This window comes from Porcisia hertigi, chromosome 28 (assembly GCF_017918235.1).
Source record: "Porcisia hertigi strain C119 chromosome 28, whole genome shotgun sequence".
Taxonomy (NCBI): domain Eukaryota; phylum Euglenozoa; class Kinetoplastea; order Trypanosomatida; family Trypanosomatidae; genus Porcisia; species Porcisia hertigi.
The window spans coordinates 759,516-787,147 of NC_090587.1; the positions used below are offsets into that span (position 1 = coordinate 759,516).

General features: G+C 56.9%; 9 protein-coding genes across 9 annotated transcripts; 6 read left to right on the top strand and 3 right to left on the bottom strand.

Annotated features, from left to right (window-relative positions):
* Positions 1 to 139: 139 nt before the first annotated feature.
* On the top strand, positions 140 to 649 carry JKF63_03574 (uncharacterized protein; the record flags this gene model as incomplete). The annotated part of the gene is made up of 1 exon (XM_067899576.1): positions 140 to 649. One exon carries the CDS (start codon positions 140 to 142, stop codon positions 647 to 649), a length of 510 nt encoding a protein of 169 aa, XP_067755815.1.
* Positions 650 to 1,830: 1,181 nt separating this feature from the next.
* On the top strand, positions 1,831 to 3,759 carry JKF63_03575 (uncharacterized protein; the record flags this gene model as incomplete). The annotated part of the gene is made up of 1 exon (XM_067899577.1): positions 1,831 to 3,759. One exon carries the CDS (start codon positions 1,831 to 1,833, stop codon positions 3,757 to 3,759), a length of 1,929 nt encoding a protein of 642 aa, XP_067755816.1.
* Positions 3,760 to 7,683: 3,924 nt separating this feature from the next.
* Positions 7,684 to 8,556, top strand: JKF63_03577 (uncharacterized protein; the record flags this gene model as incomplete). The annotated part of the gene is made up of 1 exon (XM_067899578.1): positions 7,684 to 8,556. One exon carries the CDS (start codon positions 7,684 to 7,686, stop codon positions 8,554 to 8,556), a length of 873 nt encoding a protein of 290 aa, XP_067755817.1.
* A 739-nt stretch (positions 8,557 to 9,295) lies between these two features.
* On the top strand, positions 9,296 to 10,930 carry JKF63_03578 (uncharacterized protein; the record flags this gene model as incomplete). Its single annotated transcript, XM_067899579.1, has 1 exon — positions 9,296 to 10,930. One exon carries the CDS (start codon positions 9,296 to 9,298, stop codon positions 10,928 to 10,930), a length of 1,635 nt encoding a protein of 544 aa, XP_067755818.1.
* Positions 10,931 to 12,275: 1,345 nt separating this feature from the next.
* JKF63_03579 (uncharacterized protein) lies at positions 12,276 to 13,319 on the top strand (the record flags this gene model as incomplete). Its single annotated transcript, XM_067899580.1, has 1 exon — positions 12,276 to 13,319. The coding sequence occupies one exon, from the start codon at positions 12,276 to 12,278 to the stop codon at positions 13,317 to 13,319; it is 1,044 nt and encodes a 347-aa protein (XP_067755819.1).
* A 4,898-nt stretch (positions 13,320 to 18,217) lies between these two features.
* On the top strand, positions 18,218 to 18,757 carry JKF63_03580 (uncharacterized protein; the record flags this gene model as incomplete). The annotated part of the gene is made up of 1 exon (XM_067899581.1): positions 18,218 to 18,757. One exon carries the CDS (start codon positions 18,218 to 18,220, stop codon positions 18,755 to 18,757), a length of 540 nt encoding a protein of 179 aa, XP_067755820.1.
* Positions 18,758 to 19,956: 1,199 nt separating this feature from the next.
* Positions 19,957 to 21,204, bottom strand: JKF63_03581 (uncharacterized protein; the record flags this gene model as incomplete). Its single annotated transcript, XM_067899582.1, has 1 exon — positions 19,957 to 21,204. The coding sequence occupies one exon, from the start codon at positions 21,202 to 21,204 to the stop codon at positions 19,957 to 19,959; it is 1,248 nt and encodes a 415-aa protein (XP_067755821.1).
* A 1,046-nt stretch (positions 21,205 to 22,250) lies between these two features.
* On the bottom strand, positions 22,251 to 23,522 carry JKF63_03582 (uncharacterized protein; the record flags this gene model as incomplete). The annotated part of the gene is made up of 1 exon (XM_067899583.1): positions 22,251 to 23,522. One exon carries the CDS (start codon positions 23,520 to 23,522, stop codon positions 22,251 to 22,253), a length of 1,272 nt encoding a protein of 423 aa, XP_067755822.1.
* A 492-nt stretch (positions 23,523 to 24,014) lies between these two features.
* On the bottom strand, positions 24,015 to 27,356 carry JKF63_03583 (uncharacterized protein; the record flags this gene model as incomplete). Its single annotated transcript, XM_067899584.1, has 1 exon — positions 24,015 to 27,356. The coding sequence occupies one exon, from the start codon at positions 27,354 to 27,356 to the stop codon at positions 24,015 to 24,017; it is 3,342 nt and encodes a 1,113-aa protein (XP_067755823.1).
* Between the last annotated feature and the right edge of the window lie 276 nt (positions 27,357 to 27,632).

Here is a 27,632-nt window from a genome sequence, read left to right on the forward strand (position 1 = left end):
GCGCGTTCCACCGCTTTGATTATTCACCTCAGACCTGCTGTCCTTTCATACGACGCCCTCCTCCTTTATCGATCACCTTTTACACCAACGCCCAGGGTATTTAGGGCGGAGAGGATACCCCCTAGAAGAGTTCAACACCATGGCACCCAAAGCTAAGTCTGACCCCAAGGCAGAGGGCCTCTCGTCCTCCTCTAAAAACTCAACAGATGTCATGTTGCAGGGCACGTATGAGCAAGATGAGTCAAACGACTTGGCACACGCAACAAGTGAAATCGCTGCTTTTGAGGCGCGTCTTGAGCAGCAGCATAAGCTGCCACAGCGTGCCCAAGGTCGCACCCCGGCAGCACTCCCCATGTCGAAACCCGGGGTGTCAGGGGGGTCGAAACGCCCGTCAGGACCACTAAACGGCGGTGCCCGTTCGCCACATCCGCCTTCGAACGGCGCCCCCTCGGCAACCGCCAACGCCACCAGCTCACCGCGCGCTACCGCGCATCGCGCCAACGACCGCCGCTTGTCAGAGGAGGAACGTGCGGCGCAGATCCAGCGTGGTGTAGACGTCGAAGATGTGCGCAACCTTGAGGACCAATTCGGTAATGACGGCGATAGCGATGACGAGACGACGGCACGCCGACGCAAGATGGGTCTCTGAAGACCACACTCCCAAAAGGGGAAAAAAAAAGACGCTATGGGCTGCATATTCGTTTGACCCCTCCCTCCCCTCATAACATCATGTGTGTGTGTGTGTGTGTAATTTGTTCTTTACGCTCGATCTTACCGAAACTGCGTCGAGTTTGAGCGATGACTAGAATGGCGCGGACCCCGGGTGCATTGTGGTGGAACTGCGGCGTTCTCTTTCACACTGACAACAACATCAGCACCCCTCATGCCTCTACACACACGCACACACTCTTTTACACACAGGGAATGAGGTGCTGATCCGCCGCTTGTTTTTTTTGTTTTTCGGCTTCCTCCCCTCCGAAGACAAGGCATGTCTTAGTCCGCCTCATTTGGATTTTCATTGTTGTAGGAGATGCGAACAGGACAGGCGTGGCCACAATTAGTGAATAGAAGCACTGTACCGTTTTCAAAAGAAGAGCACCTGTAAAACTCTGGCGTAGACACCCGCAGCTCTACGTGACATGGGGCCTTTTTTTTCCTCGTCAAATGATGGCCTTGGCGCATCAGTTGCGTTTGTGTTTTTGTGGACGTCGCGGTGCGTGCCTTTCACCCGCAGAGACACACCTATCCATCCATCCATCCAGCCAGAGAGAGAGATGAATAGAACGAAAAGGATGATCGATTCTGTTTTAAGATGTATATTGTATATATATTTATATTTATATATGTGTTACCCCCACATGCAGGGGGGGAGGGAAGAGAATAGAGGAATCTCTTTTCTCGCACGACATATGACCATGTCACATGCCACCCCCTTTGGTAACCGTTCACTCCCCCTCCCCGCACGAATGTACGCTCGTCCGTTATACCGCGCTTTATGTGTGTGTGTGTGTGTGTGTGTGTTGTCCTCTATCTTTTGTGCTCACTTTCATTCTGTTTTCTCAGTGCACCGAAGTACGCCACACACACACACACACACGGGCACATAGAGTCATTTGCAGCCTTTGGCAATCCACCTTTCCTATAGAAGATACAAAAATAGGGAGTTACGGCATCGGACGAGAAAACAAAAAAAGTGAAACGCGAGGGGCATACACGCCACTACAACGTGCGCCTCTCTTTTTCCCGCTTGTGCGTCTGCCGGTCTCTTTCCCCCTTTCCTCCTCCTCCCCCTACTCCCCACGCCTCTTGATAAGCTCTCTACCATACACTATGGCCAACAGCGATGTCGATGTCATCCTTCACAACTACTTTGCAACCATCGCGGAGAAGGACTCCGATGCTCTCAAGTTGTTCGAAGACAACAAGCGCATGCGTTGTCTAGTCGAACAGGCGCTAAAGGCACGCGAAGAGCTGGAAGCGCAGCTCCGCACAACGCAGCTTCTCGTCGCATCATTGCAGACTGATCTACGCGAGAAGCATCACCTCATAGAAGCTCAAGACAAGGAGAGCGCCGTCTGGCGAGAAGGCATAGCGGAACTGAGAAGCGTCCTTGACCGTCCCTCGGAGTTGGATCACGGGCTGGGCGATGTTGTGAATGACGTGCGAAATATCTTGGCGGAGCTGTGCAGCCTTCGTCAAAACATGCAAAATTCAAAGTGGTGTTGTGATGAGTGGGAAGCGTACGTGTTGGCGCTTCTTGTTGCGTCGGAAGCCCGCGAGCGTCACGTGCTCGAACGCGCAGCAATTCACTCGCTTCAGGGGCTCAGCGAGGCCATGGTTGAAGTTCGTAATGTGCGGATTTGGGCTACTGCCCATCAAGCGGCTACCGAGGCCATTGTCGCAGACTGGGAGTCTTGGCAGAAGACTGTGCAGCAGGACCGCGAGTGCGCGAAAGAGAAGCACGCGCAGGCCCTCCAGCGAGTGAGTCTCATGGCACGTCGTCAGGCCAACCTCGCGATATCCGCGCAACAAAATGCGAAGGAAATGGAACAGCGGCTGATGGGTCAGCAGTACGAGGAACACTTTGCCCGAGAGCGAAGTGCCCTGGAGGCAGAGGCGCAACTGGATTTGATGAACCTGCTTATCCACCGATGCGCCGCCGCGGAGAAGAAGTGGTGCACTGCTGTGCTCGACGCGCGCACGGTCACGCATCAGCTTGAAGAAAGTGTAAAGAAGTTCAGCGACCTCTTTCAGGCACACGAAGAGGCCCTCGTGGAGCAGCACCAGAACCGCCTACGTGTTTCAAAACTGACGAAGAATCTCGAACGGCTAAAGGAGCAGCAGTCAGAACTGGAGGAGCTGCAGCAGCGTTGCAGCATGCAACAGGAAGAGCTCCAAGCTCTTAGGCACAAATATGTGAGCATCGCAGACAAGGAGCGTAATCTGCGGTACCAGCTGAACACCGCCACAGAAACCGCCGCAGCAAAACTGCTGAGTTCAGAAGAATCCCTCCAGTCAGCCGAGCGCCGCGCCGTGGTGCTTGAAGAGCGTCTCAACGCCGCACGAGAAGAAGCCCGGGCGGCACAGAAGGAAGTTTCGGTTCTGAAGCAGCAGGTGGAGCAGCACCACACCACAGATGCGGTGTTGCAGGCTACGCAGCAGCAGCTGCGCGAGACGGAGAAGCACGCCTTCAACTTTCAAGAGGCATTGGAAATGTTGAAGGCGGACCACCGCGCACAGCTGCAAACCGAACGCGACCGCCACGAGGCAGAGATGGCCGAGCTTGCTGATGCTAACGAAGAGACACTTCAGAGACAAGCCGCCCAGGCTAGTGCGCGCGTGGAGGAGGCAGAGGAACGCGCAGCGAGGGCACGAGAGACTGCTGCGCGTGAAAAGGAAGAACTGCGGAGAGAACTAGAGGCGTGGTCCGCGGAGGTGGATGTGCTCAAGTCGGAGCTTGCCAAAAGTCGCCAGGGCGCTGAGGCGGAGAAGGCCGCGAGAAAAGTACTCGAGCAGCAGAGCCGCAGCGAGGCGAGTGTCGTGCGCAGCATGGTGGAGCGCAGCCTTGATGACGCGCAACGCGGCCCACAGTTAGTGGAATTGCAGAAAAGCCTGAGTATCGTCCAGCAGCGCAACGGCGTTTTGGAGGAAGCGTGCCGACGCAGTGCCAGTGTCATTGCGCAGCTACGAGAAGCACTGCACAAGGAGCGAATGACGTCACGCTCGCTGCGGCTGAAAGACGATATTTTGGTCGTGTAGTACATGCGGCATACATTCCCCTCTCCCTCCACCCTCCCAACCCCCATGGCCGCCTTTGCTCTCATTGCGTATGCTCAGCTCCACATCCACTTGCTCTTTGCACCCAGTATAAACCTGTCCGAATAAGAGGTGACCCTAGTCAGAGGTGGAGAACAGGTGTGCATACCGCGCCGCACCGATCTCATCACTTTTTCTTCTTCGGCTCTGCTTTTTTTTTTCTGCACCCCCTCTGGTTGCTACGTTGATGCTCAACTGTTTCAGAGGTGATGTCCACGGATGAGTCGATGGCGTCACGAAACAAAATTTGAAAAAAAAAAAACAGACCTTTCGATTTTTTTGTTTTTTGGGGGGGGAGGTACGTGTGTGTTCCTCGGCGTTGTACATTACCGGTGCCTTGGAGTGCAGCGATGTGCGCACGACCGATACAACAGGCTATTATCTTCTTCCTCGAAGGTCGTGCGTAATGCGACACGCTCAAGCGATGTCAAGATTCTATGTACCGCATTTCCTACAAGCACACACACACGCGCGCTAACGCCCCCTTCCCCTCTACCCTCCCCCCCCCCGCCTCCTTCGCCGCCACTCCCTTCCTCCTCCGCCCACCACCTCTGTGTCTGTCGCTATCACGTGAAACATTTCGCTGCCACACACATCTTTCTATACATACACGCATGTGTACATTCATATGTTTGCATGTGTGTATACCTGTGTGTGTACCCAGCGGAGTAATAACATCATCCGCGTCGATACAAGTATGTATACAGAAACGTAATCGCCTCAGACACATACACACACACATACACACGCACATACATATATATATATATACACCTTTGTACTTCATCTCTCCGCCGTCGTCTCTCTGGCTACCATGGACGCAGAGCAAGTCGATGATATCCAGGCCAACGTGCTGGCCATCCCCACTTTCGAGGCCATGGGATTGAAGGACGAACTGCTTAAAGGAATGTACAGCTTTGGCTACAAGCAGCCCACGGCCATCCAAAAGCGCTTCATTATGCCCTTTTTGAAGGGGCGTGATGTCATTGCGCAGGCGTCCTCCGGTACGGGCAAGACGTCCGCCTTCTGTGTCTGTCTCCTGCAGGCCTGCAACCCACACACACGTGAGACCCAGGCCCTCATCCTCTCGCCGACCCGTGAACTGGCCGTTCAGACGCAGGATCTGTGCAACAATATCGGCCACCTCATGGGGCTGACGGCGTACGCGTGCATTGGCGGCAAAAGCACAGATGAGGACATCCGCCGCCTCGATAGCGGCGTGCACATCGTCTCCGGCACCCCCGGTCGCGTCTTTGACATGATCCGCCGCAAGAGCCTTCGCGTGAATGGATTGAAGACCCTCGTACTGGACGAGGCTGATGAGATGTTGGGAAAGGGCTTCAAGGCGCAGATTCACGACATTTACCGCATGGTCCCGCCGCTGCAGATCATTCTCGTGTCGGCGACACTGCCGGCTGACGTGCTGGAGATGACGGAGAAGTTCATGACAGAACCCGCGAGTATTCTCGTAAAGCGCGACGAGATCACCGTCGACAGCGTAAAGCAATACTTTGTCTCAGTCGACGAGGAAAAAAACAAATTTGACGTCTTGATTGAGTTGTACGACAGTCTCACCATCGCCCACGCGGTCGTCTTCTGCAACACACGCAAAAAAGTTGAACAGCTCGCCAAGAAAATGACGCGCGAAAAGTTTACTGTGACTGCCATGCACGGCGACATGCCTCAGGCGGAGCGTGATGAAATTATGCGGCAGTTTCGCGACGGCCACAGCCGTGTGCTGATCACAACGGACCTTTGGGCGCGCGGTATTGATGTGGAGCGCATCTCACTCGTCCTCAACTACGACTTGCCACTTGCTCGTGAGCAATACATTCACCGCATCGGTCGCACTGGACGCATGGGTCGCACTGGGCTGGCTATCACCTTCGTGCGTCGTGATGAGCTGCGCCTGTTGCGCGACATCGAACAGTTCTACGCAACGCAGATTGAGGAACTCCCTGCTAACATCGGTGAGCAAATGTAAGAAAGGGTGGGAAAGGCGGGCGGGGGGTGTTAGCTGTTTAGCTCTCGCACCCAATCCCCCTCCACGGCATCTATTTGTGCGGGAGGGGGGGAAGAGGAAGTAGAAGAAGAAAAGGGAGGAGCTGGCAAAGGGCGGCGTTGTGCTTCCCGCCCTCCGTTTGCTGGAGCTCATCACAGGGGAGCAACAACGGCAGTGGTGCTGGCGGAGGCGCAGCTCGTCATGTTCTCTCCTTCTTTCCTTTCACCCTTCCCACAGCTGTGGTGCTGTTGGTTGTGTCGTTTCTCTTGAGCGTAGATTCCACTCACACACACACACACACATACGCGCTGAATGTGCGGCACTTGTACAGAGAGCCCTGATCTGAGTGGCTCCAATAATGGCGACGAGTTGCGGTTGTGATATTATTTCTTTCATTTGTATTTTTTGATAATGTTGTTGTTGTGCAGCTGCTCCGTGTCTGTCTGTGTGTGTGTGTGAGAGAGAAAGTATGAGATGACCCCCCCTCCCCCCTTCCCCCTCCCTCCCCCGTGTGCCTTTGGTGCAGTTGTGGTTTGGTTCCCCCTTTTTTTTTCTGTTCCGTTGTGGTGGTGAACAACAACAACGACCAGCACACTAAAAGGCAAGACAAAAAAAAAACGATAACGAAAATAAAGTGAAAGGGACAAAAAAACAGCGGGTCTCTTCCCGTTGACAACGCCATTGCACGATGCCACTTGGTGCCTCTACCCTGCGGTGTTCAGCGGTACTTGGTACGTGCACTCTCCCTTGCCCGTGGGCATGCTACGCTCAGAAATGACGCCCAAAATATACGAGGAAACACATCATCTCCGTTTTTTCAACACCAGCGGTGTCATGACGCGGGACGCGAATATTGTTCGCACAGCATTTTCCTTGCGGTTGGACACCGTCTTTGTCTCGATACGACCTCATTCCTCCTTATTTGCTGCCGCTGCTGCTGCCATCCTCACCACGGTTTAAAATCATGCACGCACACATATACACATATATATATATATATATGGATCTGCACACTTATGACCACTTGACGTTTGTGGCTATACGAACTGCATTGCGCTCCATACACTCACCCACCATCCCACACAATCACGGATATACATGCGTATACATACACATGTATATATGTATTCTCCTGTACTTTGATAAAAGCATCGAGAAGTGCAACATGGAGGGGGGGAGGACAACGTCAAAAAAAAGGAAGTGAAAACCCGCTGTACGGCTCATGCCACCAATCGGATCCCCCTACCCACCTCCGTTCTTCCTCTTCCTGCGTTGCCCTCATCTTGGCCTTTCTCAAGACCTCCCGATTAAACACTGCTACCCTCTCATCTCTTCAGTTGTGTGTGCGTGCGTGTGTGTGTCTGCGTTTCTTTTTTTTTGGTCTCTTCCCCCTCCTCCTTAGTGGACCGTCGAGTTTTATCCAGCTGCTGATCCGCTCTGTCTTTCCTCTGTTTGGGTGGTGAGGGGAAAAGAGGAAGGGAGCCTCTCTTTTTTTATCCATTGAGCCCCCAGTGATAGTTACATCTACGTTCACCCAAAAGTGTTACAGACCGAGTAAAGCACGTATGCGGTGGTTGGCACCATTACTGTGACAACGCACCGAATAAAGAGATACGCTAAGCAAAAATAAAAAAGCAATCAAAAGTCGCAGAGACAAGTTTTCCCTGTGTGATCGTGTCTTTCTTGTTTGGTTCACATTGGTGTCCTCCGTATTAATTCTCTCTACCCCCTTCCCCTCCCTCCTTTTCTTTGATAGCCCTCACCGTATCATCTGCTCTGCCTGGCGGCTGTGAAAACAAAAGGCTGGTGCATATATAGAACTCGCACAAAAAAAAACCCAACACCAAGGCAGAAAAAAAAGGAAAATGTTGCGCCGTCTGTACATGGCACACCCGGCTGCTGGAACGGCGCTGGCAGCGCGTCAGGTCCCCCGGATCTCCTCACATACCGTGGGTACTGCGCCGTCGCCCCAAACATCCTCCCCTCGCCAGGCTTTGTACATGCCGCGGCGAAGCTTCATGGAATACATTTTTGGTCGCTCGCCGGCGAAGGTAAAGCTAGATGATGTCGCCTACGACAAGTCCACGCCGCACTACAGTGGCACAATTTTCGGGCTACCAACGGACATGGTCATCTTCTATTCGAAAGTGGCTGCCGGTACGCTTGCGACGGTGGCAGTCATGTATATTTTCTTGAAGGGCTACGTTTTTCTTTCGCGCTTTAGTCTCCAAACAGTCGCTCGGCTCGGGTTCATGAGCGGCTTCGGGTGCTGTCTTATCTGTTACACCGTCATCCTGTCTCTCATCCGGCGGTATCGCATCAATGCTGAGACGGTCTACAACCAATCCATCGCACTCGTCATGCATAATGAAAAGGTTGTTCAACACCTCGGCTCGCACCCACGCACCGGAGAGTTCCGCACCTACAACGCCACCGGTGGCTTCAAGCTGCCGTTGATGCGCCGCATCCGCAGCGGCACGTACGAGTTGTCAGACCTCCTCGGGCTTAAGCAACGCCGACTGCAGATGCTCCTCACACTCAAAAATCCCTCCAGTGGCAACGAAGGTCTGGTCTCGTGTGACGTGCGCAAGGAAAGCTCTGGCTTCCTGTCCTCCACGAATGTGTACAAGTCCCTCTCCATCACCCTTTACTCGGAAAACAAGAAAATGGAACCGGAAACGATTATTCTAATTGGCAAGCCAGAAGACGTCGTATACCGCTCCCTCATCCTGCGCTGAGGTGAATCACGGCAATATGTGTGTGTGTGTTTGGGGGGGAGAGGGGTAAGGAATAGAAGTGGAGAGGGATTTAAAGTGGGTAGGCGTTGCAGCAGGAGAGAACGTTCGAACCTAACTGGATCAGTTGCTGGGGGAGGGGTGTGCCTCTTCCCCACACCCCACCTAATTCACTTGTCCTCAATTTGTGTGTCTGAGTGTGAGAAGTCTTAGCCATGCGTTTCGCTTTGTGAATAATGCAGCGGCTGTGATACTGAAGAAAAACAAATACGACGCGTGGACGCCTGCCGCAGCTGTGGCGATGGTGCTCTGACACTGAGGGGCGATCCCGTACTGGGGAGGGGAGGAGAGCAACATCTTCCCCCCCCCCCACCCCATCAAAGGATACCAAACCAAAAAGGTATCGGTCTGGACACACCAGTGGGCTTTCAGCCGCCTGCACACCGACGCCAGCGCCAATAGAGGTCATTGCAGGACGTTCCCCGGCATCATAAAAACGCTAAATAAATGGCCAAAGAGGTCGCCCCGAAATTTTGAAGAAAAATGCAACGTCTCCACCTTCATCTCGTCACTTCTGTTCCCTGCCACCCAGTTGCGATCTGCAATTGCCATACACACGGACACACTTACAGAAATTTATGAATGCATATAGTTAAAGTTATAGTCTGTTTTCAAGTGCCACACACACACACAGGGGGGGTGGGGGGACGATCTTCATGTGAAGAGCGACTAAAAATCTGGGATGGATGTTCCACTGCGCCTTCGACTGGCCTATGCCAACTGCTTTGGTGACGTCTACTGCGATCGAAAACTTGTGAGGTGCGATGCTCATCCCCTCTCCCACGGCCTGCTATACGTCGGCAAAGACAGTCAGCGTGAGAACCAGCCTTGGCTGAGCTCGCTGGTGGCGTCTGTCGAGGCGAAACAGCCCAAGGAGGTCTTGCCGCATGCTGCTCCAGCGGTCGACGCCTCTCTCTGCACCCCGTCCTTGGCCACAGCACTTGTGGAGTCAAGAGCACCGTCATCTTCACCTAGCACAGGTTCCCCACGGGAGCACTTTTTTGTGCACAGTGAAGCTCTTGAGCGGCCTCCACGATCGCCCGATGATATCAGTGCAACTCCTCAGCTCCCGGCTTCAGAAAGTGCACGCAACGAGGAGCAGCTAGAAACGCCACATTCACCCATTCACTCATTGAACAAGACTGCCCCATCGCCACCTGTCAGCTCTTTGGAGCCCCGGAAACAGGGAAGGAAAGGGGTGGAGGCGGCAGATCAGGCAAACGTAGTTGCCGAGGGGCAGGATGAGGCTGTGACGCGTCAGCACGCGGTGCGTCTCAGTGAGGAACTGGCTGGAGCGCATGAGACGTTGTACGCTGACGTTACAGCCACTCTCGAGCGGCGCCTGCGCGAGTGCGTCTTGAAAACAGTCGCACTTGACAGTGCACGGCAGCAGCTTATCTGCGCATTCCAGCTTCAGCCGTCCACGTCTCCTGCACCGTTGTCTCCGCACCCTCATTCTTTGCCACCCATGCCATCAGCCGTGACAACCCTTCACTCAGGTGCTACACCACAACCTCAGGGCCATCTCACAAGGCAAGATGCAGCCAGTGGCGAAAGGGCAGATGCGCCAGCGGAAGCGCCTGTGACAAGGGCTGCTGCCACTGATGCCGGCGCACCTCTGCCCTGGCTTTCGGCGAACCGGACGGACGCCTCTCTTTCCAATGAGGTGAGGAAAGAAATGGCGCTCCATCTTTACGCCTTACGCCGTCAAGTACAGCAGTTGCGCCATCAACTTGAGGCTCACGAGTCGACACACTACCGTCACGTGAACGCGCTGCGTGCTGCCTACCAGAAGCGTCACACCTCCTCGTCGCCGCCTCTTCGAGTCGAGATCGTCAAGGCGTACGAGGAAGACCCCGTCCCATACCGCAAGGGACCTTGGAGAGAGGCCGATTTCGCTGCTGCACGGCGCGACGGACCGGGTCGCGGCACGGGTGCGGTGAAAGGGGATGCCCTTGGTGACGAGAATTACACCTCTGACGACTTCACAGAGGTCACCCCAGCTGCGTCTTCCGTTGTGGACACCGAGGGCGGGCAGATAAGCGACGAGAGCAGCAGCAGCAGCAGTGTCAGCAGTACGGAGGAGCTTCTCCGACAGCAGCGGGCGGCTGCGATCAGGAGACGAAACCAGCAAGCAGCAGCACGCAGCTCCGCAGCCAATGCGGCCTCTTCATTCCGCAAGCGCAGAAGTGGTAGAAGCGTGGATCACTCCATTTCTTCGACGAACACGATAACGACAACCGACACCGACAAGAGTTCCACACGCACCACAGTAACCACAACTTCGACCGACAATGACACGGACAGCGACTCGTGACGCGATGTGGTGGTGTATCTCGTGCTGCTCCCCTCCTTGGTTCTTGGACACCTCTGCCCCTTGATGGAAGCCTACTTCACGTTTGAAAGTAATGATGGGGAGTGCCAAGGATGTGTATATCTCTGCCACATCCTCTACCGTCACCTCTGTGCAACTTGGTTGGGGCAACGGGACGAAACAGGGGAGCGGCATATCGTCGTACATACATGTAGCCAAATCACACTTGACTCCAGCGGCACGCCAAATCATGGTGAGCACAACACGAACTTTCAACTGCGCCCATGTCATTGTACGCCCCTAGCTCTCTCGCTCCTCTGCATGGATGGTGTTGCATTTCAGGGGGAACACGTGTGTGCGTGTGTCTTGTTCATTGCACAGGTTGATCTTGTCCTTCACCACCCACCCACGCAACACCTTTCATGTAGGCCAGTACGAACAAGAAAACACAGTGGGTGTTTCCCTTACGGACTGTTGCACTTGCTGGGGCAAAGGACGACATGCACTCAATATATATTGATGTGTATGTATATATATATATATATACACCTCGCCTCATCATGTTACGTTTAGACTTTGTTCGCTTCTCTTCCTCTCTTGCACAACTCCTCCTCAGCCCCACATTCATGAAATCACACACACACGCTGCTTCCACACACCCTTTGTCTACCCTTGCTCTCCTATCCCCACTTTTGATTGTTGTCCCGCAGTGAGTGAGCTCTCCGTATTCCCTGGGGAAGCACACTTTGTATTTACCTTGTACGCTTTTCGCGAGATACAACAGCGCAACTGGGCCGAGGAACGATCGAGTTTTAGTCGGCCTCCCGGCGTTGCTTCTCGCTTCATTTCTTCTGCTTGAAAAGACTTCAATTGCTAGATGGCCCTCTCGCCCACGCGAGACTCCCCCCACCCACTCACTCACCATCTCTCTCTTGTGATCAACGGAACGCAGACGCAGTGCGTGGCCCCGTGTCACCTAGAGCACGGCCGTCAGCGCGGTCCTCGATTACGCACACCAGTCACCTCCTCGTTCTCTTGAGCTGCGCAGACGATATGTAGGTACCCATTTCTTACGTCCTTTTTTTCCTCTTGCAGCCGTTCCCCGCCGCTTCCCCCCACCCACCCACCCACACCCACACGCACACATACACACATTTGTTCACACAGTGGTCCCTCCTATTCGCTCCCGCCTACGAGCACAAGATCACAACATACACCGCCACTGACGGTGAATTGCTTTGGCAGCTGCACCCATTGTGTAACGTCTCTCTCTCGGCTTAATACGCCTCCACTTTTTATCGCAATATACTCTTTGACTTTGGAAAAGGTAGCAACTGCCAGCAGTATCATGGATATCCTGACTCCTCCATACCCGGAGGCAACCGAGATGGACGTGCCGCCTCCCAAGATCAGCAACCCCTCTCCGACCACCTTACCCGAAGCAGCAGCCGCTCTGGGCGACTTTGAGGATAAGTTTGCGGAAGTGGGCACCTGCGCCAGTACCGGCAAGCGTGTCACTATTTGCTACAACACCTTCGGAGACCCCTCTCACCCATGCCTCCTGCTCGTCCAGGGACTCAGCGCCTCGCTTCTGGCTTACCCACTACGCTTCGTGCAGCATTTTGTAGACCAAGGCTACTACGTTATCCGCTACGACAACCGCGACACAGGGCTGTCCACCAGCTTCGATGAGTTCGGCACCCCAGCGCCCATCCGGCTCGGTCTGCCACGGTGGATGTCCATTGGTGAGCGCCTGTCGTACAACCTGCAGGACATCATGGAGGACGGGATCGGGCTGCTGACAGCGCTGAACATACGACACGCCCACATCTTTGGGATGAGTATGGGAGGCATGATTGTACAGCTCATGGCGATCCACCACCCGGAGCGCGTGCTCAGTCTGAACATTTTCTGCTCCCACGCTGGCGGCGCTGACACAGTAAGCCCGGGCCTGCTTCATTATGCCCGCCTCCTCGTGAAGCCGCGCAGCAACAGCATTGAGGACCGTGTAGAGCACATGGTCTGGCTTTTCAACTACCTCGGTCAGGGTACGTACAAGAAGGAAAGAGAGGAAGTGCAGATCTTCGTCACGGGCACATACAACCGCAGCGGCAATTTTAATGACAACGGAAAGTGGCGGCAGGCGGCCGCAGTATTGCGTGCACCAAGCCGTGCCAACGGCCTGAGCAAGCTGAAATGTCCGACGTTGATTATACATGGTACCAAAGACCCCCTGATACCCGTGGCAAACGGCTACCGGCTTGCAGAGTTGGTGCCAAACGCGAAGCTCGTCATCTTCCCTCGGCTCGGCCACGACCTACCACTGGCGCTACTAAAGACGATCGCCGATGAAGTGCTGCTGAACATGCGCTACGTGGAGCCAACGGAGTAGCGGCGGTAGTGCAACTGAAGGCATTGCTTTTCTGCGTGATCAGATGATGTATTGAGCATTTCTTCTCATTCGGCTCTTTTTGTTGCTTTTTTCTCTCCCCTCCCCCCCCCTTTCCTGTCATGTCGCAGTGATTGGCCGCCTTTTTTACCGACTTCCCCTATTCATTGCGCACTCGAATGCGCAGGACACATTAACACTTGTTAGCGGTCACGGGTTCTTGGTGACGGACAAGCACAAATAAAGACAGCAACGCGATGACCACGCATACGCGAGCGTCGCCCCATTCTTCTGTCTCAGTGCGCACGTTGGTTGCGGCAGGACGATTTTTTTCTCCATCTTTTGGGCGGCCCAGTGTCTGATTGTGCATGAACTCACCTGTGCGCTGATGAAATGTTGAAGCGGCAGTGGAAGGGCAGGTTTTTCCGAGGCGTCCTCCGCTCTGGCATTCTTTTCGAGCAGCTGTCTTCCTGGCTGGTCACCTTGAGCAAAGCAACCCAATCAAATAAAGCATTTTGAGTTGAAGCACTGCGGAGTGCGGGAGGGGGCCAAAAAGGGGGGGCGTGCACCTTGAAGCACCGTCACCGGGCAGCGAAAGCGTCGTTCCGTGGCAGTGAACTTGAAAAGGAAACCCTCCAGGCACGGCAAAGAGCACATCTCTTTACGCCACCCCTTCCGCACTGAGGAGCTTACATCCCGTGTTCGTGTCCGCGCCCCAGTCCTCCTGCCCGAGCTCCAGAAAGCAAATGCGGGCTAATCCGCTCCTTTATCCCGCATACCACCGCAACAGGCTAACGCAGGTGGGCCTCCGCCTGCAAACGCCAAGACCCCCACTGCAATCAATAGCACTTGCATCTTTCGCGTTTCCCCTCGTGAGCAGCAAAGAGTTGCGGACTACTCATCCTTCACAGCATCGCTTCTTGTTTCTCGCCTTTACACACACCCTTGTATCCAGATACCTCGCTTCCTGGATGTCTGGCGCAACACTGAAAAACCGTTCGCCTCAGCCTGAGCTGATTCTCTGTCCCCTCCAGATCGGCCCAGCTTCGAAGATCTACATATTCACGCGAGAGTAGAATGAAACCGACCACTATTGAATGTGGCGCAGGTGCACTATGCACCCGTTTCAACACCACCTACCACTCCACAGGAGTTGTTTGCTGACCTCCCCCCCAAAAAAAAAACCAAAAAACATTAACTGCAATGCGGCCGTGGCGGCCGAACCCCTGTCGGTGTGGCATACGCGCGCCGGCGAAACCGACCAGCCCCACCTAGGCAAGAGCGTAGCCGGGGCAAACCCGCCTAGCGACGGCAAAGCGAATTTGCGCCGGCAACACCGACCAGCCCCACCTAGGCGGGAGCGTAGCCGGGGCAAATCCACCCAGCGACGGCAAAGCGATTTTGCGCCGGCAAAACCGACCAGCCCCACCTAGGCGGGAGCGTAGCCGGGGCAAACCCGCCTAGCGACGGCAAAGCGAATTTGCGCCGGCAACACCGACCAGCCCCACCTAGGCGGGAGCGTAGCCGGGGCAAATCCACCCAGCGACGGCAAAGCGATTTTGCGCCGGCAAAACCGACCAGCCCCACCTAGGCGGGAGCGTAGCCGGGGCAAATCCACCCAGCGACGGCAAAGCGATTTTGCGCCGGCAAAACCGACCAGCCCCACCTAGGCGGGAGCGTTGCCGGGGCAAATCCACCCAGCGACGGCAAGGTGAATTTGCGCCGGCAACACCGACCAGCCCCACCTAGGCGGGAGCGTAGCCGGGGCAAACCCGCCTAGCGACGGCAAAGCGAATTTGCGCCGGCAAAACCGACCAGCCCCACCTAGGCGAGAGCGTAGCCGGGGCAAACCCACCCAGCGACGGCAAAGTGAATTTGCGCCGGCAAAACCGACCAGCCCCTGCTAGGCGAGAGCGTGGACGGGGCAAATCCACCCAGCGACGGCAAAGTGAATTTGCGCCGGCAACACCGACCAGCCCCTGCTAGGCGAGAGCGTAGCCGGGGCAAACCCACCCAGCGACGGCAAAGTGAATTTGCGCCGGCAAAAACCGACCAGCCCCACCTAGGCGAGAGCGTGGACGGGGCAAACCCACCCAGCGACGGCAAGGTGAATTTGCGCCGGCAACACCGACCAGCCCCACCTAGGCGAAAGCGTGGACGGGACAAATCCACCCAGCGACGGCAAAGTGAATTTGCGCCGGCAACAACCGACCAGCCCCTGCTAGGCGAAAGCGTAGCCGGGACAAATCCACCCAGCGACGGCAAAGTGAATTTGCGCCGGCAACACCGACCAGCCCCTGCTAGGCGAGAGCGTAGCCGGGACAAACCCACCCAGCGACGGCAAAGTGAATTTGCGCCGGCAAAACCGACCAGCCCCTGCTAGGCGAGAGCGTGGACGGGGCAAATCCACCCAGCGACGGCAAAGTGAATTTGCGCCGGCAACACCGACCAGCCCCACCTAGGCGAGAGCGTAGCCGGGGCAAACCCACCCAGCGACGGCAAAGTGAATTTGCGCCGGCAACACCGACCAGCCCCACCTAGGCGAGAGCGTGGACGGGGCAAATCCACCCAGCGACGGCAAAGTGAATTTGCGCCGGCAACACCGACCAGCCCCACCTAGGCGAGAGCGTAGCCGGGGCAAACCCACCCAGCGACGGCAAAGTGAATTTGCGCCGGCAACACCGACCAGCCCCTGCTAGGCGAGAGCGTAGCCGGGGCAAACCCACCCAGCGACGGCAAAGTGAATTTGCGCCGGCAACATCGACCAGCCCCTGCTAGGCGAGAGCGTAGACGGGGCAAACCCACCCAGCGACGGCAAGGTGAATTTGCGCCGGCGAAACCGACCAGCCCCACCTAGGCGAGAGCGTAGCCGGGGCAAACCCGCCCAGCGACGGCAAAGTGAATTTGCGCCGGCGAAACCGACCAGCCCCACCTAGGCGAAGGCGTAGCCGGGGCAAACCCGCCCAGCGACGGCAAAGTGAATTCGCGCAGGCGAAACCGACCAGCCCCACCTAGGCGAAAGCGTAGCCGGGGCAAACCCACCCAGCGACGGCAAAGTGAATTTGCGCCGGCAAAAACCGACCAGCCCCACCTAGGCGAGAGCGTAGACGGGGCAAATCCACCCAGCGACGGCAAAGTGAATTTGCGCCGGCAACACCGACCAGCCCCTGCTAGGCGAGAGCGTAGCCGGGGCAAACCCGCCCAGCGACGGCAAAGTGAATTCGCGCAGGCGAAATCGACCAGCCCCTGCTAGGCGAGAGCGTAGCCGGGGCAAACCCGCCCAGCGACGGCAAAGTGAATTCGCGCAGGCAACATCGACCAGCCCCTGCTAGGCGAGGGCGTAGCCGGGGCAAACCCGCCCAGCGACGGCAAAGTGAATTCGCGCAGGCGAAACCGACCAGCCCCACCTAGGCGAAGGCGTAGCCGGGGCAAACCCGCCCAGCGACGGCAAAGTGAATTCGCGCCGGCGAAACCGACCAGCCCCACCTAGGCGAAGGCGGAGACGCGGCAAGCAAACCCGGGACCCAGAATGCCCGAAGCCGCCACACCACAGGGGACAACGGCACCCCCCCCCCCCATTGGCAAAGGAAAACAACCAATGAGCCGCCCGCCCGAAGAAACGCCGAACGACAGCGAGATACGGAAACCAGAAATGTGATTGCCCGTGTGTGGTGTGTTACGGATCGTGGTGACGAAGGACTGCTTTTACTGGGGACTATCCCTGTGGTGAAGACCAAAGAGACTCCTATCATTCAGATAGCATTAAAGGGAGTACGGGATGGTGTTTCATCACACATTGATGCTGAAAACCAATGAGAAGGTTATACGGCAACGTCAAAAATGAGACACACTCATCTTCCCTTGTATTCGGAGATGAGGGCTGCTAACAATGATGCTATCCAATATGCCTACTTCATGTACTATCGCTTTGTTCGCCGTTTGCTTTACTGCCATCCTCATCTTTTCACCCATTTACAGACCAGCGAAGAGTAACACAAGCGGAGAGCAGACTGCCTCTTCTGCCCTGTGCACACAGAACACACGCACTTGAACGATCAGGAGAGCGCGGAGAGAAAAGCCAAGGTAAATCTCTGGGGGTGCCACTTGTCCCCGCACACCCTCTCTCTTTCACGCTTGCTGTACTCAGTAACTGACACAAAGACAGGAGTGAAGCAGTTTTCTTTTCTATCGCACGCAAAACTCTAGGTGCTCCCTTTCGCGTGTGTGTCTTGTGCACTTCCCGGACGTTGGTTTCTAAGCTGCTGTTGACTCGGAACCCCCGTTCTTCCCCGTTTTCTGTTTCGCTTTTCGCCACACTTCGTCTTTTCCACAGTTCCCTCCCCCCCCCCCCTCCCCGGAAAAAAAAATTTTCGTCACTCTTGGTGGCCCACCTTCCGGTCCTTTCTTTAGTGTTATCCCCCCTCTTCACAGCCCCCTCCCCTCCCCCGTTCCCCTATTTAGTCACATCGCTATCTTTGTACCGCTGGTAAGCGGTGCTGCACATCACTCTCCGTAGGTTTCCCCCTTTTCCCATTTGTTGGTTTCCCTGTCTTGGGCCCCTCCCCCTCCCCTCCTCTACAAGCGCCTTGACTCACCCGCGCTCGTGTAGTGTGTTGTCACAACAGGTCTGTTCTTTCTTCACATTTTGCTCTCCTCCCACCCACCCCTCACCGCCCCCCCCCCAACCCAACCCAACCCACCTTTCTCTCACGCCTCCCCTCTATACGTGTCTTCCGACCACGGTTTGCCTCGATCTCCCCCCCCCCTGTTGTCCTTCATCGCTCCTTTTTTTCCAGTCTTTTCGGTGCACCTCCTCCCGTCCTCTCCTCCGCAGTGCCCTTCGTCTGTTGCACACGTTATCAGCCCTTCTTGGGAGGGCGTCGGCTAAACGCGCGCAACAAATGGAACCCACGCCCCCCCCGCCCAGCGCTACCCTCCCCACGTCGAAGGAGCAGCCGACGTGGCTTTATCCAGACGCGGACCCAATCGCGTTGTCAGCACGGGCCTTCGTGTGCGACCCCTACGGTGGCATACCGCGCAGGGAAGACTACGATCTGTACAACACGACGCAGCGGCCGCCGCCACGGACACACGACAACGACATGCAAGCGACTTTTCGCACCTTCCGAGACGTTGTGCTCAGCACGCAATCATGGGGAGTCCAGTGGACGGATGCGACAGACACTAGTGTCAAGCGCTGGGTGCGCCGAGCTTTGAAGGATGCTGACGTGGAGGATACGCCTTCGTCAGCATCCTGGGTGCCTCCCCCGCTGCGGACTGCGTCATCTGGTGACCCCAGCAATGCCAATTGGACCCGCGAACACCGAGAGACTCCAACGTCTGCGCCACCCATAAAGCACCCACCAACGCTGCCGCAAACACACTCTCCAGCGGGGCAGCGACGCCAGCACCGACACCTGGCTTGGGACGACAGCTCCTAGCATACACAGTAACAGGCGCGGAGGCCCAAGGCGCGCAGCAACCCCCCCCCTCCTAACATCCGCCGTGCTCCCAACCAACCATCAAGGATGTTTTTAAGTAAGTGTATGGTCTTTCCTTTCCACCACGCCTTGTTGATCCCCTATACTCCTCTCCTCGGCACCCCCCCCCGCTCCTCTGCATCAACGCACACCTTCTCTTCAGCTCAGCGTCGCCGTTGTTCAAGCCGAACGCCACCGTTACGTGCAATGGATGGCTGTGTGCGTGTGTCCGGTCGGCGGCGGCGGAGGGGGGGGGGGCATTGCATGAGCAGTCAAGCGCTGTCCTCCTCTTTCTGAGGGTGCTTTCCTCACTCACCCCACCCCCGCGCCAAGCAAATATGCGTTGCAGGGCCACACACATACGTCGAGATCTGGGTGGCATTTCTCCTTCTTGAACAACACACTCTTGTTTGTTTTTCTGTTGCCCTAGGTTGAGCCTTGTTCCATTAAAGCATTGTCCGAAGCCCGGGGATGCGCCTCACAGTCGAGGACAGGAAGCTTTTCGTTCGCAGATGCATCTAGTACACGGAGACAAATGGAAGACCCCTGTGTGTTGTGTGGTAGACGCGGCGGGTCGAGCGCCAGGTACCACTAGAGCCTACAAGGACCTGCCAAACATTGCAATGGACGCGTGTGTGGGCAGATGTATAGCGCCTCCTCCTATCCTTGGGCCGTGATTTCCATCTCGCTTGTTATTGCTGCAGCGATACAGCAGATGTCGCATGTCCAAGGTCACTCACACAGGTCTTTGGGGTGCTCAGTGGCAAGCAGGAAAAAAAAAAAATTGCATTGATAAAGAGGGAAAAAGGATCCATGCGCGCTGGGTATAGCGGCGCAGAGATGTGAGGTGGACAGGAGTAGTGATAGTAACACCATGCAAGCCCATCACACCGCCGAGGCGTGGCAAACATGTTCGGCCTTGCCATACCGCCCTTTTGGGGGGGATGGGGTTGTTCACCCTCGGGGTGAGACGATCAACAGCCTTCAGCCGCAGGGGTACGTCTTGATCGAAATTTTTATTTTCTGCCAGTTTGCAACGGCAGCAGTGCCACGCCAACGAGCGCTGTGCTGTGTCACTTCTAACTTATCACCCCCCCCCCCCCCCCTCTCCGTCTCTGCCTTCTTCTTCTGTGATGCACAGTAGACCGGCACGCACACGGTCACGCCGTAGCTCGACTCAAGAACTCAGTGAAGCGGAGCTTATCCGCCTGCAAATCCCGCCGCGCCACACCGTCAGCCGAAGAGGGTCTTGCTTTGCTCACAACCGTCTCCAGGAAGGCCGGACCATCGCACTGACGCAGCTCCGCAAGAGCAGCGACGAGATCGCCAAGCTCGATCACAGGCTCCTCGCGCACGGCAAAGTACCCACAGGCCTTGGCCACACCGGTCAGCGAAGCGTCGAAGGCCGCTGAGGCTTGACCGCCCTCCAGTGAGTAGGAGCCGTCGTTTACGACGATGTGCTTGAAGTTGCGCAGCAACCCCGCACCGGTGGAGGCGTCCTTGACCGCTTGGAGGCCACCGTTGGTCGCCATCGCGTTCAGGTGCGCCAAGGCCGCCCCGTCGCCTTCGATGCAGACCACCTGCAGCGACGGTCGTGACAATGCAATACCTGTCGCCACGCCTGTTGCATGACCCAGTGAGTTAGCAAGAAGAAGATCCTGTGCAGCTGGGTCGGTGGAAACCGACGCGCGCGCACGGCGCAGCGATTTCTGCACACTGCCGCAGCTGCACACAAACACATCCGTCGTGTTGAACTGGCGACACACTTGATTGGCAACTGTGTAGGTATCAAGGGGCGCTGCAGGAATCGTGTCCGCGTCGGGACGCCGCTGCTTGTATGGCATCAGTGTACCGGGCTCCAGTAGCACCGCAAATGGCGTCTTCGCAGCAGCCATGTGGTGGTACGCCTTCTCCATTATCACGTCCCAGTTCCTTTCAATGTCAAGGCTGTCGCCCACAATCGAGTACGGGATGCCGACAGCGGCCAAGCTGTGCTCCGTCAGTCGGCCCTGTAAAGCCAACCCTGACCTTAACTGCCCATCAGCGGTGTCGATCTTGTCGCGACAGCTGATGAGCATCAAGCATGGCATGCGGTAGGCATCCTGATCAAAAAGGGTCAACAAGGGGCTCATGGCATCCCCGATCCCGCTGCCATGCATGAACACGCACGGAGGGCGCAGGGTGGACAGGTAGTGACCAGCCGCTATCGCCATGGCGTTACCGCAGCTCGTTGCTACCACGTACTCACCCGCTGCCGTGTGATCGGCTAGGTACGAAGTGAGGGGGCGTAGGTAGTAGTCAGGCGTCCCGAAGAAGACGCTGGTGCCGCGTGCTTGGAGGGACCGGACCAGGTACTCAGATGAGAGCTTTTTGTTGCCCTCCAGAGCGCGGGGGCAACGGCGCATCATGCTTCAGAAAGGAGGGGCGGAGAGATGACACGAATGATACTGGGTGCCGAACCCCCACGCTGAGCAACGCGAGCGGTGCGCTTGAGGGGAAAACCACGGAGGAAAAAAAGGGGTAGATGAATGCGCGAAGAAAAGGGGGAGGCGGGGGGTAGGCGCCTGCGCCCTCACCTCCCGCCGTGGGGCTTCAAAATATCCTGATCGCCCGCGGCGACGCCAATATTGTCCAAAGGCATCTTAGCAAGGCTCATCAGCGCTGCGTAATGGGACTCGGAACGAAGTGCATGAGGGCACAGACACTTTTGTTTTTCTTTTCGGGGGAGGGGGGGGCTACACAGGAAAAAAAAACTAGCGAACCCCCTTGCCTCACCCCTGCCCCTCCCCCACTCTTCCCTCTTTGGAAGATGGTCAGATATGAATGTGTGACAACAACAGATAATCAGAAACAAGGTGAAAAGCTACAACAAGGGTCAACCACGACCACTACACTGGCAACCAAAGAGGCTGACCTCAACGTGAGGCCTCGTTTCTTCCCTCGGCGAGAACCTTTTGTAATAACACACGAGCCGCTCGTCACAACTTGTCCCCCGGCCAGCCACAATCCCTATTGTGCGCTGCGAAGCAGCGAACCACACGCGTTACAGCAATCATAACCTTCTTTACGCGCGCAAGGGGGGGGAGGCCTCAATTATTACACACACGCTACCCCTGTAATTGGCCATGAAGACGGGAGACCTACCCTCGAGTCAGGTAAGCGCTTACTTCATCATTATGGATGATTCAAACGTCTTGACAGTGGCAGGGATGCCCAGAACCAACACTGCCGCCGCCATCTGCAGTGAGAACCCCTCCGCCCCCCCCCTCTCAGGTCTTGTCTACCCCGTAGCCACGTGACCCTGTCATCACCAGAAGCAGCTTGGTTTTGGTGGCTCGGGGGGAGGGGAGCACTGCTTGCCTACCTCACAAGAGCAGAGCACTGGACCCGGATGCCTCTCCCCTTCCACGAAGGTGCCCCCCCCCCTGCTGTGGGGGCGCATGCATCTTTCGAGTCACAACGAATATGAGGATGATCCACCGCTGGCCACAGTGAGAAGCCACGCAGACGGTATCTGTGGATGGCGACACTGGCCAGCGAGCAGCAGCAGGCCCTTTTCTGTGTTCACCACAGCAGGGGTATAGCGCCAGTGAGGCGAGTCACCACTAGCCGCTGCCGGCGCTGCAAAGCGCGTGCAGGCCTCCATCCGGTTCGCCTCAACATGGAAGCAAACGAGTTTGACAGCATCATCGCCCTCCGCGATGTTCTTACCGCCCAGAAAAGCCGCACACACGCAGGTCTCGTAGCCTGATGGTCGCAAAATAACCACACCACCGGCGTGGCCGTTCGACGGAGGCAAAACGTGCTGCTCATCCTTGCCAGGTGTACAGCCCTCCGTCTGCTGAGGGACCACCGCTGACCACGCCGCCGTGGTGAGGTCAAAACTCCACGCGTCGGCAAAGCTGCGCACCTCTCCATTCACGAAATGCGATCCTCCGTAGAGCACAAACCTGGTAGGTGCCACAAACAGCAGGCCGCCTGACAGCAGTCGCGGAGACGGAGACGGGAGCGACGACGGCGAAACGAGGAGTCGCCATACCCCTGCTTGCACGTTGCACACATACAGGTCGCTTGACTGCTCCTGGGTGTCTGTTTCGCCTCCAAATATGTAGAGGTTACCACCGTAGCCGCCTGCGCTATGTCGCACACGTGCCTGGGGTATTGTACCGGTGCACGGCACCTCAGTCACCTGCACCATCACAGGCGTCACGTCTCTGTCAACGTGCAATGAGACAGCGTACAGCGTGTTACGCCGGTTCATGTTAGCGTCCAAGCCACCAAACAGGTAGGCCACAGTGGCTGCAGCAGAATAGACGCAGGAAGATGCCGGGAGAATATTTGCGGTGGCTGACATCACTTTATCCCCAAGCAGCGACACAATCGTCGTCAGCGTGGCGCCGTCGCACTCAAGCGCGTCCACCGGCGGCAGTCGTACCCACTGAAGCGCAGGCAGAAGAGCAGTGCGTGCCACCAGCGGAGTGGCGGAGACAGTGCCATTGGAGTAGCCTCCGCATACAAGCACCCACGAATCCCGTGCTGAGTGTAGCGATGAGGAGGAGACATCCATGGATGTTGCCGGGTACACGACTGCGGAACAGTGCCCCTCGCGCCGGCTCAGAAGGTCGATAGGCTCCTCGTCGTCGTCGCTGCTTGGAGGCGGGTGAAGAACGACACCAGCAGCATCCAGCAGGGGGCACTCTACCCACCGCATCTTCAGTGAATTCATCTTACCCGCGACGACTCACCGTGTGTGTGTGTGTTTGTGTGTACGTGTGTCTGCCTGTCATGGAGCAGTGAAACCATGGGAAAACCCGCCAAAACTTGAGTGAGAAAGAAGCACCAGTAACAAAGATCGATACACCAACACGTGGCTAAATCAAACATTTAAGAGGCAAAACGGCGAGAGGGGGGCGGGAGTTGAGGGGAGAAAAGGGGGAATAGGGCGACCCACCAATCCCGCGCAGGGTGACCACACAAGCACAGGAGATGATCGCGGTCGGCGGTCCACGAGATCGGCGCACATGCTCGGTAGCACATCCGTGACGAAGTTCAGCGGCGTGTCGAAAACGGCCTCGGTGCGAATCAAACCCGCCAACTCGGATGTGGGCTTTTCACTTATGGTCGGCATGGGGCAAAGGCGTTCGGGGTGTGGGGGGGGGGGGGGCTAGAGGGAGGTCAGCATCCCTTGGAGAGTGGCTGGAGCAGTCCTGAACACACTTCATTCAAATTTGTCATCACCCTCTCCTCTCTCACTGCCGCTGTCGTCGAAGAAGTTCGACGTCAGGGACTGAATGGCATCCTGCAAGTCTTTCCGTGAGACGTCGCCAGTCGCATCGGCGGCCTCATACAGCAACTTCACAGCTGTGCAGGCGAGAGGCGAGTGAAACAGGTCATCGCTCGTAGTGGATGTGTGCCGAGTAGCCTTGTGGGTGTCGGGTGCTGAACGTACTACACAAGTCGTACCGCCTTTGTGTAGTAACGGCTCGGCGGTTGAGATGCTAGATCCTACAACAACGGAACGATGAGACTGCGAGGTTGCCGGTAGTGCACGCTGCACACGTGTAAAGGGAAGCCTCTCCGTTCCCAAACGAGCTCGCGCTGGATTTACCGGATCCTGTTGGGCAGCAACCACGACCCCATTCCTCTGCTCCGCACGATTCGTTCCTGCCGAGGGAGTCGGCGAGGCTACTGGGCCCGAGGTAAGCGCGCGGAACGCCCCACGCCATTGCGTGAAGGACATCTGCAGTCGCGCACAGAGCTGCGGCAAGGCCACCTCTGTCTGTATCGCTGCACGGCACCACTTCGACAGCCGCTGTTGGTAAACGGGCTGCGTGTAGCGCTCGTCCAGCAGCACTACAGCGCCATAGTCCTGCACATGGCGCAAGCAGCGGCCTAGCGCTTGGTTCACTGCGCGCACAGCGTCCGTCACATACCACTCCGGACCGCTGTAGTCGCGCTGTGCTATTACTCTCCACGACCTCAGAGGCTGCAGCGGCAGCCCAAGACAGAGCACTAGGCGGGCCATGTCGTCTGTGAAGTCGAGTCCCTCGCTCACCTTCCCACGGTATACTGAGAAAAAGAGCGCCGTGCCAGAGCGCGGTGCCTGGGTGCAGCTCTGGAATTGGGAGAGAACCGCTGTAAGCGCCTCGGCCTTGCGCGGCTCCAGAAACAGCTGAACCGGCGCGGCAGTGGATGGCAAGTGATCTTGCCGCACTGCCAGGAATGCCTCGCGCGTCAATTTTGACAAACTCGCCAGGACAGCGTAGTTGGGCACAAAGAACAGCACCCCACCGCCGCCGCTCTCGCGTAGTGCCTCCGTTAGCTGAACCACAGCGTGCGCCACCGCTCTCAGGAAGACTGGGTTTGAAAGAGAGGTGTACGTACAACGCAGCGGCAGAGGTGGCGCCTTCGTTGTCGCCCCATTATGGGTTGTTGTTGACGGCTCGGGTAGCGTGGTCAGTGCAGCGATGCTATACTGGGTAGGAGGCACAACGTGAAGGCCCTCCACTGTGCGCCACAGGGACGCCTCCACACCGAGGTCACGAGCCAGCTGGGTGAAGGGGGAGAGAGTTCCGGAGGCCAAGACAACCCGGTGGACCGTCCGCAGGAGGTGCGAAAAGGCAAGGCTGCCGTCGAGGCACCGCAGGTCAATTGTCCCTTGCCCGGCAGCCGCCTTCATACAACCCACGCCACTCCCACCATCAGGCCTCGGTGGCACTTGGGCCACACCCGCGGCAGCGGAGAACTCACCAAAGAGTGACCGGTGTGTGTCGCTGTCGCCAGGGCTGCTGCTGATGGGTTCATTCAAAGATGGTGCCAACCGTAGCGCAACGGCGAAGGACTGTGGCCTCTGGAACAGGAAGCGGAGCACCAGGAGCCATCGCTTCAGCATTGAGAGGCCAAAAATAGAAAACAGAAAGGGATTGAAGGTGACGCCGAGAGCCATAATGACGCCGTAAGCGCGCTGGAACAACTCCAGGGAAGCGAATGATGGAGTTGTCGAGGCACAGCGCCCCAGTCCTGAGGTGCGCTGCTGGTGTGCCGTAACATGAGCCTCCATGTCGCTCCGCAGATGTCGGTCAAGCTCACACCCCTGCAAATAAGCGGCGCCGCCGTCTCTACCGTTGCGTTCATCCCAAGGTTTCTCGTCGCCACGGCAGCGTTTCCCTCCTCGCTCCTCGCGATGTTTTGCAGCTTCTGCTGCGCCATCGAAAAATACGCTGAGAGATCGAAAGAGAGCGCACAGAAAGCAGATGATGTCATCCAAGGTGAAGGAGCCGAGGTGGAGCTCTTTGGGGTACTGCATGGTGGCGAAGCCATCTTCAACTGCGGGTGTGGCAGAAGAGGCCCCACTTACTGCCTGAGTTGTCCGGAACATTTGATTCGACACGAGGGGCTCTAGTTCTGACAGAATTAGTGCCAGCACGCCTCGGGGGCATTCCAGCGAGAGTGCGTCCTGGCACACCGCAGCGACGTTGTGCGCCTCGTCGAAGACGACAATGGCGTTATTTTTCAGGGCTGCCTCCATCTTTGTCTCATGGCGAATGAGCGGGTCAAGCAAGTACGGGTATGTGCAGAAGTTCACGTCGGCGAAGAAGACCAGGTCGCGGGCGGCGTAGTAGGGGCACATGTGGCGCGAGGTCCCCTCTAGAACGAGATCCTCAATGTCCCAAATCTGGCCACGCTGGTGCCCGATCGGCCCCGCGATGGCACTACATGAAAGCTCGTCGTACTTGTCCACCATCTCGCAGAGCCCCATCGACACGAGCTTGTCACACACCTCGCCCAGGTTGTTGCCCTCCACTGGCAACGTGTGATTTGCCTTGGCATGCATCACCTTGGGGTGAATGCAATACCGCTCTCTACTACCGAGGATGTTCATGCGAATAGCAGTTGCCGCGCCATGCAGCCGGCGCAACTCACGCACCGCCTGTCGCAGCTGTGCGTGGGTACGCGTAACGTAGTAGACAGTGCAGGGCGGCGGCAGGAAGCGACGGCGCAGCGCTTGCGAGGCAGTCACATCCAGCTCCGCACGGATCTTCCGCTCTGAATTAACGCGAAAATGCTTGAAGAACCATGGCGGCACCGACCACCCGTCGCAGCACTCGTCGACCTGGTCTCCACCCACACAGGGCGCAGAAAGTGCAGCAGCGCGTTGCCGTGGACCCCGCAGACCACCTCGGCATTTCGGAGACACCTTTCGCTTTTCCTCTGCCAACCGTTGTTGCTGCCACGGTGGCCGCCTCGGACGCAGATACAAATCCAGCTCGTGGGGGCTCTTGCGCTTTAGCTCCTGCTGATATCGCAAAACGCTAGACAGCAGCGCCATGGTCTTCCCGCACCCTGTCGGAACCTCCGCGACTGCCACAGGCACGACGTGCGGACTGCTGGAGTGAAGAACGTCGGTGATCGCGCTGCCCATTTCCTGCTGTACAGGGTACGGTGTGAAGGGCATTGCCAGAGTCGCAGACCTCTCGAAAGACGGCGACAAGGGTGGAGGAGCAGCGGCATTACACGGGGCAGAGACGCGAAATTCTGCTGGGGGGGATGCGCTGGCCATTTCGAGCGGGGTCAACGCCGACACAGACGGTGGGTTAAACCCCGACGCATCTGCCGAAAGCACTCCAGTCGATCGAAGCCTTGGCATGTGTTCTCGATAGTGATGTTTGCTCGAGCAGGTCTGAGCTGCGGAGTGACCAGCGTGTTCCCGATGACCCAAGCGACACTCACTCCCTCGTGCAGTCTCCGGAAGAGTGGAAGCGTTAGTGCTCCTCACACTGTTGGTGTTAGTGTGAGATCCACGAAAAGCTGCTGTAGCCCCAGAAATTGCAGGTGA